Source organism: Passer domesticus, chromosome 10, assembly GCF_036417665.1.
Source record: "Passer domesticus isolate bPasDom1 chromosome 10, bPasDom1.hap1, whole genome shotgun sequence".
In the NCBI taxonomy this organism is placed as follows: Eukaryota; Metazoa; Chordata; class Aves; order Passeriformes; family Passeridae; genus Passer; species Passer domesticus.
The window spans coordinates 17,223,369-17,239,582 of NC_087483.1; the positions used below are offsets into that span (position 1 = coordinate 17,223,369).

The 16,214-nt window shown below is 38.9% G+C and overlaps 1 protein-coding gene across 3 annotated transcripts in view; it reads left to right on the plus strand.

Moving 5' to 3' along the window:
• Window positions 1–16,214, plus strand: part of BMPR2 (bone morphogenetic protein receptor type 2) — a 106,141-nt gene that overhangs the window by 47,433 nt on the left and 42,494 nt on the right. For all 3 annotated transcript variants that reach the window (XM_064434047.1, XM_064434049.1, XM_064434048.1), the window contains exons 2-3: window positions 4,699–4,872; window positions 6,135–6,314. In XM_064434047.1, the coding sequence (XP_064290117.1) occupies window positions 4,699–4,872; window positions 6,135–6,314 (354 nt within the window). The remainder of the gene's footprint in view (window positions 1–4,698; window positions 4,873–6,134; window positions 6,315–16,214) is intronic.

Genomic DNA, 16,214 nt, shown 5'->3' on the forward strand with positions numbered 1-16,214 from the left:
CATTTCTGTCATAGTAGATGCACTTGGAATTTTTTTCTGATCTTTACTGTTCAGAAATATCTTTAGTGGGGAAAAAAGGCAAATACTCAGTAAACATCTCAGGGTGTTTTTATAGTGAACAGACAGAATTCACTTATGAATGTGAATCAGTTCTCTGTTTCTGAGCAGCTGTAAATAACATCATGATTACAGGGAGAAAATACTGAAAAAAACTATATAGCATTTTTCCTGTGATAACGTTCAGGTTTTTTTTTTGTTGACGGTAGAACTGACTAATTCTAAGATGGTAAATCACATAAAAACCTGAGCTATATGTCAGAAGGAAAGTCCTGAAGCCCTGGTCCTCTTTTTTGAGGCTGTATAGTGATACGGGGGTGAACTGTACACCCCCAGACCACTGCAACAGTAAGTGCGAGCCACAGGATGGACTTAGGAAACAATGGGGAATTCCCAGTTCCTTTGTGATTCCAGGAAAGTAATTTATTGTAGTCTGTTTACCCATTCTTGGAAAACAACAGTGAGTTTTCACAGTCTGATTCAAGTGAAGTCTGTTACATGTGCGTGTGGTGATCAGACTCAGCAGCAGTGGCAGCCAGGCAGGAAAGCTGAGAACATTGACTGTTTCTGAGATGACTGCTTGGAGCACCCGTCTTCAATTTGCATGCCACTCATGTTTGATTCCGAAACTGTATATAAAGGTGTATTTTTGTGTACACAGAGGTGTAAAATGGTCTGGAGAGCAGCAAAACTCATTTTTAGGTTTGGGGTTTTTTTCTGGTTTATGATAGAGAGTTGAAGAGCTTGCTGTGCTCTTGTTGGTTTTTGCCTTGGTGTAACTTCTGGGAATAGGGCCTCCCCTTCTTGTCTTTGTTAGAAATCTCTGCAGGATGACAGAACAGAAGCTTCAGTTAATTTTATTATTTCTATTGAATTATTTTGACATAGTTTGTCTGGTATGCAAATACCAGAGGAATGGAAATGGAAATACCAGAGGAATGGAAAATTGACATTTCATTATAAATCCTTCATAATTTGTTGTTTAGGTTTTACTTTTTTGTCCTCTTCAGTGTCATCCTCTCTGTTGCTTCTACAGTTTCTCCAGTAGCAAATTTTTCAGTGGTGTATGACATGTAGGCATTCAGTTGCCATTTATTTATTTCAAAACCTCTCATGAAATTTCATTAAAGGGTTAATTAGAAAAGATTGGAATGTGTAATGAGTTCAACGTGATGAACAACAGAGTTTACTATCAAATTACCTTATAAAGGTAAATTTGGGGTTTTAAAGATGGCTTCAGCCATGCAGCAGATGTCCTCTGAAACCTGTGCTGCCACTTTGGAGCTAGGTCTTGGTTGTGTTTGTGTGCTGGGACATTTCATGTCTGCATAGCTTGATCTGGAAATGGCTTCTGCATTTTGCTGATTTGATGATACCCTGCTGGTGCATCTTGTGTCTGCAAAATCTGTAAGGAAAAGGGCACTGTACAGTGAACTGCTCGTGGCTCCCTAATATCTGGTGAGCACACATGTCTGCAGGGACTTTGCTTCATGTTTCTGACAGGTAGCAAAGGAACTGGATGTATCAAATAGAGCCTCAGTCTCCATAGGCTAAGTTATTTATTTTAATTGCTCATGTTGTTTAATGAAGATCTTAACATTAAGGTATTTCCTTGGGTCTATTTGGATGTATTTGAACTGAAGATAAACAAGAGAATCCAGTAGTTCTAGTCTTACCCTACCACCTTGCCTGCCTTGGAGACAAAAAAGAGCAAGTAGCCCAGCTAAAAAATAGTTTTTGTGTCTTGTTTGCTGCATGTTGGAGACATGCAAGGATTGCAGAATGGTTGAGGTTGAGAGGAACCTCTGAAGGTCATCTGGTCCAACTCCTTGCTGAGACAGAGTCACCTAGAGCCAGCTACCGGGGCTCATATCTAGACAGTTTTCAGGTATCTCCAAGCATGGAGAAGCAGCTTTGGAATTGTTTCCAGCTAAGCTGCTACAGAGTGTGTTAGTGGCTGCCCTCAAGCCTTGCAGGTGCACAGCTCCCGAGGGACAGGGAGTGTGTTTCAGCTCTGAATGTACCCTCCATACCTGCTGGCTTCCATGATGACTGAAAACTGACAAACAACGTCATCCCTGTGGAGCATGTGGAAATCCAGATGAGCAATGGTGTTTTACCTTGAAGAGTAAGATTTCTGTTGAAATAGGTCAGCTTTTAAAGAGGCACTCCAGCACTTTTGTGTGGTTTTTGTAATACTATTTTGTAGTATTTCTTTTGGGCAATGTTTAAGGCATACAAGCATACTCACCCAGGCTAGAGGTTGCTTTCAAAACCTCACCTAGAAGTATTCCAGTACTAAAAGTTTTTAAATCTGACTGGTTTCCACTGCCTGGAAGAAAGAAATCCCAGAGCAGGAATGTACTGAAATCAGGAGCAGTAACTGAAGCAGTTCATCTATTCTGTTGTTCTGCAAGATGGTTTCTGTACATCTGAATGCCCTACCCAATTTTCTTCGGCATTACAACTTCAACAATGAACATACAGAGGCCACAGAGAAAAATAAAGTAGCTTTTGTTCCATGTCCCCTGTTCTCCAGATGTTCCATGCCATCAGGGAAGGGGCAGGGGTCAGCAGAGTATTGCAGTGGGTACTGCTCCCACAGGGGCTGTGCTTCTCCGAGTTATAATCGAAGCAGGAATGTGCAGTGATCAGCATGAAAACTCTAGTTGTTGGATGAGTAACCTTTATTTTTTTGTTGGAAAAGTTTCCCACTGAGATCATCTGACATTAAATTGTGTCAAGTTCACTAGTATTTTTATTGCTTTGCAAGAAAATTGATAGACACTCAGGTTGTATTTTCTCATGCTTGCCCCATTCTCCCCTCTGCAGGTAATCTTATAGGGCAATGCAGTCTTTTTAAATCAGAAAAGCCTTTGGTAGTTACTTTTATTTTCTGTAGTACATGTATGGTTGAACAGCATCTAGCATGACTCTTAGCAGCTTCTCTTTTTTTGATTATCTTCTCATATTCTTACCTCTCAACCTTGATCGTAGGAGTTTCATAGAAAGATTAAGAGACCTGAAAAGTAAGCAATTAAAGCTGTCTCAGTCGGTGGTGCACAGACATTATGCATGTCATTATTTTTTGTCTGAGTCCAAGGCAAACTCAAAAGGTTTTGGTTTGTTTTGGTCTTTTTTCTGCTCCTATTAGTTCATGGGGTCGAAGATTATTTTTTAAAAAACATATTGAGGTATTATTAAAGTGGACTTCCTAGAATTACTTTTCTTTTAAAATAAAGAAACTAGATTTGTGTGGCTGTTTAATAAATTCTGTTCTTTTAAATCAATTTTTCACAAAGGCAAGTTATGAAAGGACTTGACTTGCAGCAATTTGAGTGTTTTGTAAACAACCAGATCTTGGATGGCCTTAGCCCCACTCAGCTATCCTATGCAAGGGGTTTTAAAACCTTCCTACTGTCCCTCAGAGCAGATGTGTCCTGTTTCACAAGGCTGTATACTTTTGTCCCACTGTGTCTTGAAAATTGTAATTCTGTGATAGTTGTTTCTTCTTTGACTTTTCAAAAAGTGAGTCAGATGCAATTCCCTTATGGCAGTGGGGTGCTGTCCTTTCGTATGTTGTTTCTTGGCCAGTCCCATGTCAAGGAGCAGAGAATGCAGGACAGATGCTTCACGCCTGGCATACTCAGCTGTTCTGAGAATAAAACCACAGCGTGCAACTGGCGAGTTCTGCTGGAGGCAGCATGTGCTGGCTGCTCGTCTGTGACCTTTTTGTACTCAGTAACTTGACTAACTCTGCTCAGAGTGGTTTTTTAAAAATCGGATATGAAATTTAGGCGACTGACTTTCTGACCAGAGTTCAGAGAGGTGGGTGAGCAGCATGGACGGGTTCTTGGTGTGGGGAGCTGCAAGTGATTGAATTACACTGGCTTAAGAGGTTTCTGTCTCCTCAGCTGAGAGTTTTGCCCCCACTGAGCTGACACGCAGCTCAACTGATCACATGTGATCTACCAGACCAGTAGAAAAATCAGCTAAGTTGTGCTATTTTAATTACTGCTGCCACACAATAAACTGGGAAACACTGACAGAATGCTGGCCTGAATAGTGCAGCAATCTGTAGTTGTCTCAGCATGAAATAATTACAAATTTTGACTCCTGATGAATAGTAACAGCCTTGCAAGTGAGACACATGTATCCAAGTCCCTTGGTTTTTCTACCCCAATCACCCCAGCTGCTGACAGTGAGTCTGCCTTGCTGAAACATGGCTTCTTTGGGGCCAGTGCTGAAGAACGATCAAAGAAATAAACCATCTGTGAGGAGATATTTTATACAGTACCTTTAATAATTTACAATTACATGTGCTATAATTTTACTTTAAGTTCAAAATCTGTTTTACCCCAAAGACCAATCTGCTTCATCTTGCACCTTTTTGCTGCCAATGCTTTGATGGGAGTTAAAGAACTGGAGGAAATCTAGTTGTTGAAAAATGTACTACAAATTCTTACCGTGATTGGATGTTAGCTGAGCTGTACTTCTGAATAGTATCTAAGTGCCTTGTAGTTATACATCTAGTTTTTTTTAAATGTATCTTTTCAGAAGACCTTAATCATCTCTTTATTAAAGGTAATCTTTTATGCATGGAATCACTGACAAAAATTATTTTTCTTTCTTTGGCTAAAGCTACACAGAGTGAAGAGCGGCTGTGTGCATTTAAAGACCCATATCAGCAGGACCATGGCATCAGTGAGAGCCGCATCTCCCAGGAGAATGGCACCATTTTGTGCATGAAAGGTAGTACCTGCTATGGACTTTGGGAAAAAACACGAGAAGGAGACATACATCTTGTAAAACAAGGTATGTTACAGTTCAGTTTTAGTGCAGTAGTTTTTTTACTTATTTTACTTCTTTGTGATCTAGCCAGCTCATACAAAGCTGCACAGCTGCAAAACTAGACTTCTTGCACATTGTCAAAATGCATCATTTAAAACTTGCCCTTTACCTATTTTAAATGTGAACAGAGTATTTGTTTGAAATTAATAACTTCTAAAAGAGACCAAATACATCAATGTACAGTTGAAAGAAGCAGCATTCAAATTTCTTGTTACATAGGATGTCCAGAAGAAGATGGCTTTCTTGAATTTCAATATATGTATTGATGTAATGATAAATTTAACAGTAAGTGTCTTATTAAGTAAAAAGTGTGTATTCATATTGATTGGATGTTTGTTTACAAAGGAAATTGCAGCTGTAGTTCAGGTATCAGTCCTGTAATTCAATTCTGTGGGGAGAATGATGGTAGGAGGGCCTTGCAGTCTCTGGAGACATGTTTTGATTATGATCCTCAGGATTCTGCTCTTTTTTACTTGGATGCGAGTTAATGTAGAATAATGCTGAATGAAGATGCAGCTGCTATTCACAAATGGCCTGTGGAGTTGCAGTCCATGATTCCTGTTTGATCTGGCAATCTGCTGAAGGGAGCAGCTTGACTGCCCACCTTTGCCCCACTGCTGCCTCTTTCCCTTCCAGTTATTTGTGGATAAATGACATTTAACTGCTGTTGACCATACTTGGGAACAAACAGTTGCTGCAGGGACAAAGGACCTGGTATGAACCAGGCAGTAAGTTGTGGTCCTGTAGAAAAGTCCAGTGATGTTGACAATGAGGAAGGGCAGAATTTTGAAAATTATGCAAGAAGCGCCAAGCTGTAGATTCAGTCTTGTGGCCTAAGGAAGAGATTAGGTCACAATTCATTTATTCTGTGGACCAGAAAATGGTGATATGGTCTGTGGTATCAGAGAGATGAGGAATAGCATATTTCTGCTTAGAAGGCTTAGAATGTCAGGTTTTATCATAGTAAGTCAACAGCTGGACGTTGGCCTTCATCCCTGCTCATGTTTTCTTCTCCTTGGTTATGGGGAGTTCTAAAAGAAATTCTTCAGGTTTTGGTTTAAAAGGTGGTAGTAAAGTCAGACAAGCAAATTATAACTGTTTTCACCCCACTCTGTAATGTTTAATCAAGTAATGCATGGATTTCTGTAGGTGTGTTTATCCAGACAGTTGAATTAATTTTACGCGTACTTGGAAAAAAAAAAAAGTAATTTGCTTCTTTTTTGCAGGTTGCTGGTCTCATATAGGAGACCCACAGGAGTGTCACTTTGAAGAGTGCATAGTTACAACCACCCCGTCCTTGATTCAGAATGGAACATACCGCTTCTGCTGCTGTAGTACGGACTTGTGTAATGTCAACTTCACAGAAAACTTCCCACCTCCTGACCCTACTGATACAACACCTTACAGTAAGTCAGATGTCTGTGCTTCTGTCTTTTCATGGTATAAAGATTTTAGGGAAAGAGCCTTCTTTTTGTGCTGCTGTTAAATGTGAAACCTGTGACCTTTCTGTGTCACAGAGATGGCAGACAGAGCAGATCTTTCCCTTAGGAAGTTTGTCACACTCATATTCCACATCGCTCCACAAAGAACAAGCGAAATCCTTACAAGAGGATTGTTTGTATTGGCACCTGCTGAATACAAGTTATATTTTTCAAAATGGTCTCTAATCTTGTGTGGTTTGATATTTGGATGCTCAACCTCATAAGCCTGTGGAGGTATTCAGAAGATTCATGACTTCTGTTGAGAAGAGGCCAGTGGTTTCATTAACACTATGGTACCTTTGGAAAGTTTGGCCTGTCTGTTCAGTCATAAATCACAGATAGTTTTGAGAGGTAGAACCGGTCTTGTATCAGAAGTTCTCTCCAACAGTCTCTGAAATCTGATTTTCTTTCTTTTGCATATCTCTGGTAACGGCTAACTTTGACATAATGTTCAAAGAATACTGCTAATATTACTAGTTTGAGCAATATAATTTTCTTTTCAGTTGTTTATTATCAAATCAGCCTAACATATAGATCCAAATTGAGGGATCAGACCCTTTAACCTGGTATTACAGAAGTAAGATCATAATTAGCATGTACACTGCTACGCTGTGTTCCAAGTTAAGAACATGTAAAGAAGCTGAGTTAGTGGCCTAATGTAAACATTTGGATAGCCTTTTCTAAATAAGCATTATGAAAGGGAAGTTGAATAAAATTAGGCATGTAAATGGGGGCACAACTGTTCTGTATGTCAAGAGTTCTTTATCAGTGGAAAGTATTTTGTGAAATGAAGGTGTACAATTGGATAGCATTTACAGCTGTAAAATGCAAAATGAATAGTTTGTGTTTAGGAATGGTGTATTTGAATTAACTTCAGTGTGAAAATGCTGATACTTATCACTGGTGCTTTCAAAAATGGCTGTAGGGTCTGGTATTTGTAAGGAAGTTGGATCAAAATGAGGGTTTGGTTTGGCATGCTAAAAACCAGTGGTCTTTAACTTGGAAAGTGTGTACAGTGTGACTGGGTAAAGGAAGTTGGTAAAACATGCTGCCTTTTGATTGGCAGTACTGTTTGTAGAACAGTAAACAATCACCATTTGGAATCACTGTCACTGTGTAGTGCAGAACAAACTCTGCTTGACTTTGGTAAGAGCCATCAGATTGGGCTCCCCAAAGGTACCTGGAGTTAGTGTTGTGCAGGGAAATTAGACAGGATGAAAAACAGCTGTAAAGGTAATTCCTTGTCCCTTTCTGTCCCCCCAAAACAGGAAGGCCAGGTTCTTACAAAAAGACTTGTGCTTGTTCTTCTCAAAAGGATAAAAATTGCAAGCTGAATTAATTCAGTTGTTGAGAGATAAGATCTTAAAATAATTTTAAATGAAATTTTTGATACGGAAAGATCTATCTTGACTTGCAAAGTGGAGGGGAGATGGATTAAATCTGTAACACAGTCCTTAATTCACCCAGCTGTAATTGAGTGCTGCAGCGTGCATTTCTAGTGACTCAAACTGTTTTGTGTTATTGTGTCACCTTCCATTTTCATAATAGGCAAATTTGGCTTTAGGCATAAGCACAAGCAAAGTAGGTTGCTTCAGAGCACAGTTGTCTGTCTGCTTTGACTGGCTTAAGAGATGGAGATGGGCCACTCCAGCAGCAAGGATGGCCTTGTTTGCCACTCTGGTGTTTTATTTGTGAAGCTCTACCTCTGCTGCATCTGACAGAGATGGGGCTGCTCCTGGCTGTTCACATGCAGCCCTCTGGTAGCACTCTGGAGGTACAGGATACTTGAGAAAGCTGCAGGGGTGAAAAAGCAGGGAGGCTGCAGCACACAGACCCCTGCAATGTTACTGACCCACATTCCGAGTGGTGGAGTGCTCATGGTCTCTCAGCTCCTTCCAGAACCCATTTTGGTGCTGTAAGATTATATTTTGGCAGGTTAAGTACAGAATTCTTGCTTTGGCAAGGTTGAGATTTTATAGAATTGTTGGGAAGCTTTGTATTAGTTACTGGATACCTTTCCTTGGGCACTCTTCCAGCCTTTCTGTTACAGTTGACAGAATGCTGTAAGGACATTAGCAAGGTTAGCTGCACAGGCTGTGGCAATCTGTGTTTCCATACCCTTTAGATTATTAAATTTAACAGGTCACAGTCATATGGGAAATCTTCTGCAGAAGGTTATTTCACTATAGCCTGTGAACTGTAAGAGCATTATTTTTCATCTGTGTTTTTGATAAATAAAGTTCTTGAATGGCCCAAAGTAAGGTATGAGACCTCCTAGCACTGTACTTATGATCCTGGAAATTTTGAAGTGGAGGTGACTGGTGTACAATTATGTGAAGCCTGATGAATTCAGCCAACAGGTAACTAAGTATTTGTAAATGTTTTTTTTCTCATTTCCAGTAAAACCATACAGAATAAAAAGTTCTTGGAATGACAGGCAGAAATTCAGCTGTAGTTTAAAAACTAATGGAACCTGAAGACCTTGCTAATGACCCTAATCAATTTAAACTTTAATTTTTACAGAAAATTGCAATTGTTCTTTTAAAGATGATTCCTTGCAGCTATATGAAGGATCTGTGGAAACAGCAGAAGACTGCTAGGCCCTTGAGCTAAGTCCACCCAGAAAAATCATCGAATAAAACAATTACTTTATACAATCTTTTGGTTGCCATTTTTCTATCATACTTAACAGTGGTGTGTTGAAAGATACAGCTAGACTATAAATGATTCAAGAAGACAAAATTAAGATACATGTTAGATATATCAAATTATCATTGTCGTAACATATAGCAATTAGAAAAATTAAATTTAACATTTAAGAAAATGTCAATGTTGTTTTTAGGATGTCAAAACATTTATTTTGCAACTGTATCTGTGTAGAGCAGAACAGCTTGCCTTTTTTTTTAAATTTATGTTTGATTAGGGTATAAATACATGTAATCCAACCTGTCCTGTAACAACATTTTCATAAAATTGAAATATAAGATTGAGAACAAACAGGTTCTTGAAGCCTGAAATTTAATCCTTACTGCTTCCTAATATGCAGCTGGTAATTTAAACTAATCATACATCTGAGTAGTCATAATATTCATCTCTTCTATCTTAAAGATAATCCAGGCAGATTTGAGTAGCTGTTGGTTGCTAATCCCTCCAGCTAGAATTTTGCAAATACTGTAGGATGGGTGATAGCGTAGAACCCACAGTCTGGAGGTATTAAAAAGGCAGAGATTAAGATAGCTGTTTCCTGATGCCAGGAGAAGCAGTGGTTGGAGAATGGTGTCTGTTTCTGATTTCAAGATTTGCCTGTGGAGTTTGGAATTACTCAAATGCAGACATTCAGAAAAAAAACCCACTCATCCTTTAACTTGCACTTTTGCAAGAAAAGGGAAAGATGTATTTTCTTCTTCTGTGATAAATCTCTCATGGATAGATTCACTTTTCTTCCATCTTGTATTTTCAGCCAGTATACTCATATATCCCTTAACCCTATCTAAAAGGGGCCAACTGTGGCCTCCTGGGTCAGTGTTTTGAGATGTGTTTACTTTGTTGGCCTTGTCAGATATTTAGTACACATGCTAAATATCTGCCTGTTATGACTACTGAATGCTTCCTAAATTCTGAGACTGTTTTGAAGACAAATTTATTAGTTCCTCAATCATTCATAATAGCCAGTTAAATAGAAATTAAGTAGCTAAAGACTTAAATGATCTCTCTTGTTGGTCATAGATATATTGCTGTAATGAAACATTCACATTAAAATAACATCAAGATGAAAGAGCAATTTTTAATTATTTTTTTCCCTCAAGGCTGCTTCCGGGTGCTGCTAATAAATGAATGTAACAGCAACTGAGTGTTAAGAATGTATTTTTCTATGACAGGTGATGTATTTGTGTGACATGTGGAAAAAATCCCTGGCAGCAGCAGTTGAGCAGTTACTGATATGTGTGGTTGAATATTATATAGGATTTTCATCTCATGACAGCAAATGGTGGCTGCAATTTTTAGAGGATTTAGGAAACCACTGTTAAATAAGAGCACTGACTTGTGGATAGAAAGAGACCACCTCACACAGTCAAGGAAGTTATTCTTCACTCTGAAACACTGATAACAGGCTTATCTTTCCAGTGTAACATTCTTGCCTCTCTTTGCCAGCCTTCTTGCTCTGTATATGAACTAGGTATGTAAAAGTCTGTCTTGAAGTGCTCATGGAATTGTGTGGAAACTTTGACAAAAGCTACCATTTAAAAAAAAAAGAAGTAATTACTAATGTATGTGGCTGGGACAGGTTAATTATGGTAGTAATGAGACAGTTTTCATTTAACTATTGTTTTTGAGAGGCAGCAGTTAGACTCATGTAGCTGTGGGCACGTGGCCCAATCTAACTCCCACTGAAGCTGAATTAGATCATGTCAGGCTAATTTTGGAAAGTTGTAACCCTGCTCACTCTCAGTTGTCTTGAACTGCTTTTTCTGGAGAACAGCATCCGATATTAATTTATAATTGAAATGCATTTACTTCAGCTGGGTTGCAGCACCTGATCAGCTAAGTTGTAGCTGATGTTTAAGCAGGTCTTTATTTTCTGATCTGCCTAATCTAAAAAGCCACTCTGTAAATAAGCTTTTTCCTTCATGTGCATTACTCGTTTTGTTTTCAGGTGATTTAGATGTAAAGAGGAAATGACAAACCTTTGCAAGGTGACACATCTCAGGTTTAAAAGATGAAGGTGGGAGTGATCTACACGAGGATTAAAACTTGTACCCTTGAAATGATTGGCAGTCGGTCAGGCACCTCTTCCTTCAGTGAGGAGACGAGGCATTCTGTGCCATTAATGCACCTTCACTATGTTATAAGGCAGGGGAGGTTATATTAACACAGTAATTAAGGGCCTTAATATCTCCTAAAAAAGGAAATTTACTTTGAGACACTTAAGCATTTGATGCAAGAGAGTGGTACTGTGCCTCTGGGGAAGTTGCTTTAGGGTGCTGAAGCAAATGAAGCTGCTGAAGGAGATAGAGGTGAATGTGCATGGAGATTTCTTAGTATGTGTCTCTCTTAAGAGATTGTACGTGGAGCAGCTGATAGAGGGGGAAAATGAAATGTAGGGCTTTTTTTTAAACAATTTCTTAATATACTGCCTTCATTATGAAATATTTGGATTTTTAGCCAGCTGTTAACAAATGCGTATTTTCCTGAACCTTCAGTTGCCTTTCTGTCTAAAATTTAGTGCTTGGTGGGGCGTTTTTTGCTGTTTATTTGGTTACAGGAAATTAATTAACTGTGGAGGGGGCTGTGACACTGGGTACACATTGCTACAAATGCTTAGTGATAAGATTTCAGAAACCTGGGCTAATTAAGGCTATGTCTTGTGTCATTGCAGCTGAGGGAAAAGTGATGATGTTGTGGGTTAGGGTAGGGGAAAAGAGTAGAAGTGAAAGTTTTTGCAGGAAGCACAGTATTAAAGCAATTGCTGTAGAAGGTTATTTAGAAATTCAAGTGAAAGCTTTACTTCTGTAGAACCAGTGCAATGTTTTGCAAGTCTCTCAAGATAACTGGTAATGCTTGTCGAGTAGCTTCAGTTTCCCATTAAAACTGAATCTATCAAAAGCAGAATCTCTTAAAGATTGTTGGTAGCAGCGCTTAACTGTTCTAACTTCTAAGACATCATATTCTCCTGAGATTAAATTTGAATCTTTACTGAATTTAAAAGTAAAGCTTTGATGTGAAATTGGAGTCTTGCATATGAAATGTTAGCTGTGAAGGCAAAACATACTTAGGCAGAAAACTGTATGTGTAATTTTTTTCTTTCAGAAACATTTAATCAGGAAGATGAAACTGAAGTGCTTTACTTGCACTGACATTGAAATGTTTTTAAATGTCTGCTATGCACCAAACCCACAAAATGCTGAAAACCATGTTAAAAGAGCAAACATGTTTGTTTGATAAAGCAGAAACATTTCAAATATTATTTTTACAAAAACACCAATAACCCAAAACCCAAACACTATTTTTTTTCCTTTTACAAGTATGTTCCTTACTGCTTTGTCAGACTCCTGTAGGAGCACACTTGATGGGAAAGGTAACTGCAGGAATTAGTAGCATGTTGTGACCTGGAGGGCCAAGAGCAAGGATCTTCAGCAAAGTTCTCTTAAAAATATGCTGGAATCTAAAAAGGGCTTTTTTTGCATGCAAGGTGGGATTTTTTCTGTATCTTGACATTGCCATATAGTGTGTTTGTGAAGTGCTAGAGCTGTATTTGTGCTTTGTTTCAGAGGGCTAAACATATTTTTCTTGAGTCCTTAGAGATTTCAATTCTTCAAGTATGTGTGAGCAGAACTTCTAGCTTATTCGTTTGATACAATTGTCTGATGTGCATCTTTGTCATCCTTGGAGTAGCCTGCTTGTTTCTAGTACTCCACTGCAAATATTTTATTCACATTTAAGATCTAAAATTAAGAAAGGAAATGCAAATTTTTTGTAATGTAATGACTGGTTTTGCCATCTTCAGTAATAGTGAAAACGTGCATTTTAAGTTAACCAATATCTGTAAATAAGTGATTCACAGTCTGGTATCATGTGCAGTTCCTGAGGCACTAATTTGCATCTCAGCTGGAAGTTACTTGCTTATGTTTTATGCACTTCTAAGAGTTTAAAGATCTGCAAATATCTTTGGGTAATACAAATATAATAAAGATACTGTTTCCATTTACTGGGAATGCTGTGTACTGTCAAACTTTTATGTTCTTGTATAATACATTCAATGTGATCATTAGCTGACAGCTTTTGTGACAGTGTGTGTTGGGCCTTTATTGTGAATGCCTTACAGACACAAGGTAAAAGTAGATAATGCTCCTAAGAATGATACTCTTTCAGAATGCACCAGTGGAAGGCTGGACTGTAAATAATAAAGGTAGCAGATAAGGAATTGTTTCACCTCATCTCAAAGTGGAGAGTAGACAAGGGTGCTATACTTTTTATGTCTTTATTCACATGCTGCAATATGCAGTGCAATACATGCATGCCATATCATCATTATTCTAAACAAACCCCACACTGCTACTTAATAGAAATAATTTGAGAAATAGGTAGGAGCTCTCTGGAAGGCAGATTGATGTATCAGTGCACTTTTGGATGACATAGATCGACAGGCTTTCCAAAGGTGATAGGCTTCAGTAACTATTCTTCAAATATTTTAAAGCTGGGTGCTGTAAATTTTAATATTTCAGTGGGAGTTAAGACTGCACCTCTGTGGAAGCATTTCTCCTTTAAAGACTTGTGAATTTTGTTTAGGTAACTGTGCTCAACAAAGCATACTCACTGAATTAGCCAAGATAGTATACATTGAAGTCATTGCCAAACAAAATGGAAACACTGTTTATGTTTTGTGGATGTTCTGCTTGTCTGTGTCCCTGTGCTTTTTCAAATGTTTATTTTCATGTTGGCTGTGTTGATCTCCTGCTTTCCCTGCCTTGTCATGCTCAAGGCTCCTTGCACTGAGCTGGAATGGCAGGAGTGGCTGTGCACAGGCTGCTCCAGCTCCTGACAGAGGGCATTAGCTTCAAAGTACTGCAGCTGTATCTCCCTGGCAGCCTGGAGCTGCTGGCCTTGCTGTGAACACTGCTTCTCATAACCCCTTTGTCCTGCCATCTTACCCACAGAGCATTCCTCAGGATTTTTAGCATGGCTCTGCTCTGGTTTTCTTGAACAATTTTGCAGTGAATGGAGTTAAGATTAAAAGGCACAAGAGCTCTGTGAAGTTTGGTTATAAAGCACTGCTAGGTGTTGCCAGCTACTACTAATAAATTCCTACCCTATGCCCAGCACAGTAATAGTCTTTGTCCTCAGACTACTGGCATAGTAAGAGGCAGACTTGGCACTGGAGCTGTTAAGTGCAAAACAGAAGATCACTTATAAATATTGGGTTATTTGCTGTTCAGAGCTATTAGGCTCACTCATCTGTACAGAACAGTGTTTAGATCATGGAAAGCCTTTCATGTTTTTTCTTGCTCCTTAATTAGACGTTTTCAGTAAGCCTCGCTTGTTTCTATCCTATGTGCTAGTTTGCTGACAAAAATCTGATTCTCTGTCATGGTTTTGAAATGGATACAATTTATAAAGAAAGCTTTAGGTTCTTGGCATTTGACTTGCTCTTAGAATAACCTCTTAGCCCAGCTGCTTTTCACTTTTACCTGAGTTGCAAGTATAGCTCAGCACAATGCCTCAGAGGAGACTGAAAGTCCAGACAGACACTTAAAATATGTTGTCCCTTCAGAGCTGGTCATTAATCACGTTTCCTCATTGAGCTGTTTTTGATATTTTTTTCTTAATCTGAAAAATAATGGGGTCCAGAAAATCCAATACATTACTTAATATTGATTTCTGGCTTCTTTCCTTATGATATAGCACTCAGTGTATCTTCAGAGAGAGTGCTGTCTGGAGGTAAAATGCCTTTCCATCTGGCATAATCCTAGGAGCTCTAGGTAAATAAAGCATTTGGTTTTTAACAGTGTGATGTTGTTTCTAAGGACACTTGAATTACTTTTCTAGAAAAGATCCTGAGTTATGTAGCTTAGCTGCCAGGTGGCTCCTGTGGAGCAGGGGCTGGTGCAGAGCAGGCTGTGGGTGGGTGGAGATGGCAGCATGGCCCCCAAACCAGGGAGCAGAGGCTGCAGGCAGCCCTGGGCTGGGCTGGGTCTGGCTTGCAGGTGCTGCAGCCAGAGCCTGAACTTGAGACTGGGCTTATCTTTGTATATATGCACTAAGAGACTCTTTTTTGTGTGATTTGACTTCTTTCACAGCTGTGCTGGTGGACCATCTTCTGTCAGGAGTATAAAAAGGGTTGGGAGCTCTACTTGATGGAAGCTATGGATTGTCTCTCTCCCTTCATCCTTTCCTCATATCAGACAGTATCTGTGCGTGTAGATGGATATTGGGGATCAGCGTTTTAAATTAGGTTTCCTTACAAGGAAAGGCTCATGTCCTTCTTATTAAAAGAGTGAATGGCAAATCAGCTCAAGTGTTTGGATTGTGAACGTGTGACTAACTCTGGAATTCTGAATGTGAAGTTTCATAACTGGGCATCTAGCTCCTGACATATGTCGATCCTGGCTATAGATATATCCATTATTTCTGAAGAACTGAAATGTCAGGGTTGTTTTGAAGTTGCCTGAGGTGATCTGTTGCTTTCTGGCTAACAGAACACAGAGTTCACAGAGCATCCAGGTGAGCCAGTACAACCCAGGAAGCATCTCATCAGTGTGCTCCTGGTCGTGTTACCCCTGATTATACACCAATTGCAGGCTTTTCAAAGCTGTAATTTCCAAGATGGAATAACTCCTATTGTTGCTGTCCCTATGGAAGATGGCAGTATATTCACTAAAACCTTGGTGAGGAGTCCTGTGGCTGTAATTTTATTTAAACAGGGATTGAAGTTGATACCCAAGTCTGTTTACATTTGTGTTGGTTGTATAATGAAGAAAACTTGCTGTGGCTGATAGGTCAGACTAGGGTGTGGTGAGTTCCTGAAAAAGTTATAAGGGGACCTAAATGAAGTTATAAAGAATAGAGTTCCTCAATCAATAACTACTTTTTTATATCCAAACTCAGTATTTCTTTGTGTCTTTTTATTTTATCTTGGTATTTTGTGGTGTTACTTTTCTTAGTCATGCTGTAGGTTTTTTTTCTTTCTGTGATAGGTTTGGGAATGTTCCTTCTTTTCTTATATATTGAATTAGCTGTTGTTGATGTGTACCATTCACTATTATTTTTGCTGGTTTTTATTTAATATACAAAATGAATGGTGAGTTGTTGCTATGGACACTAATACAT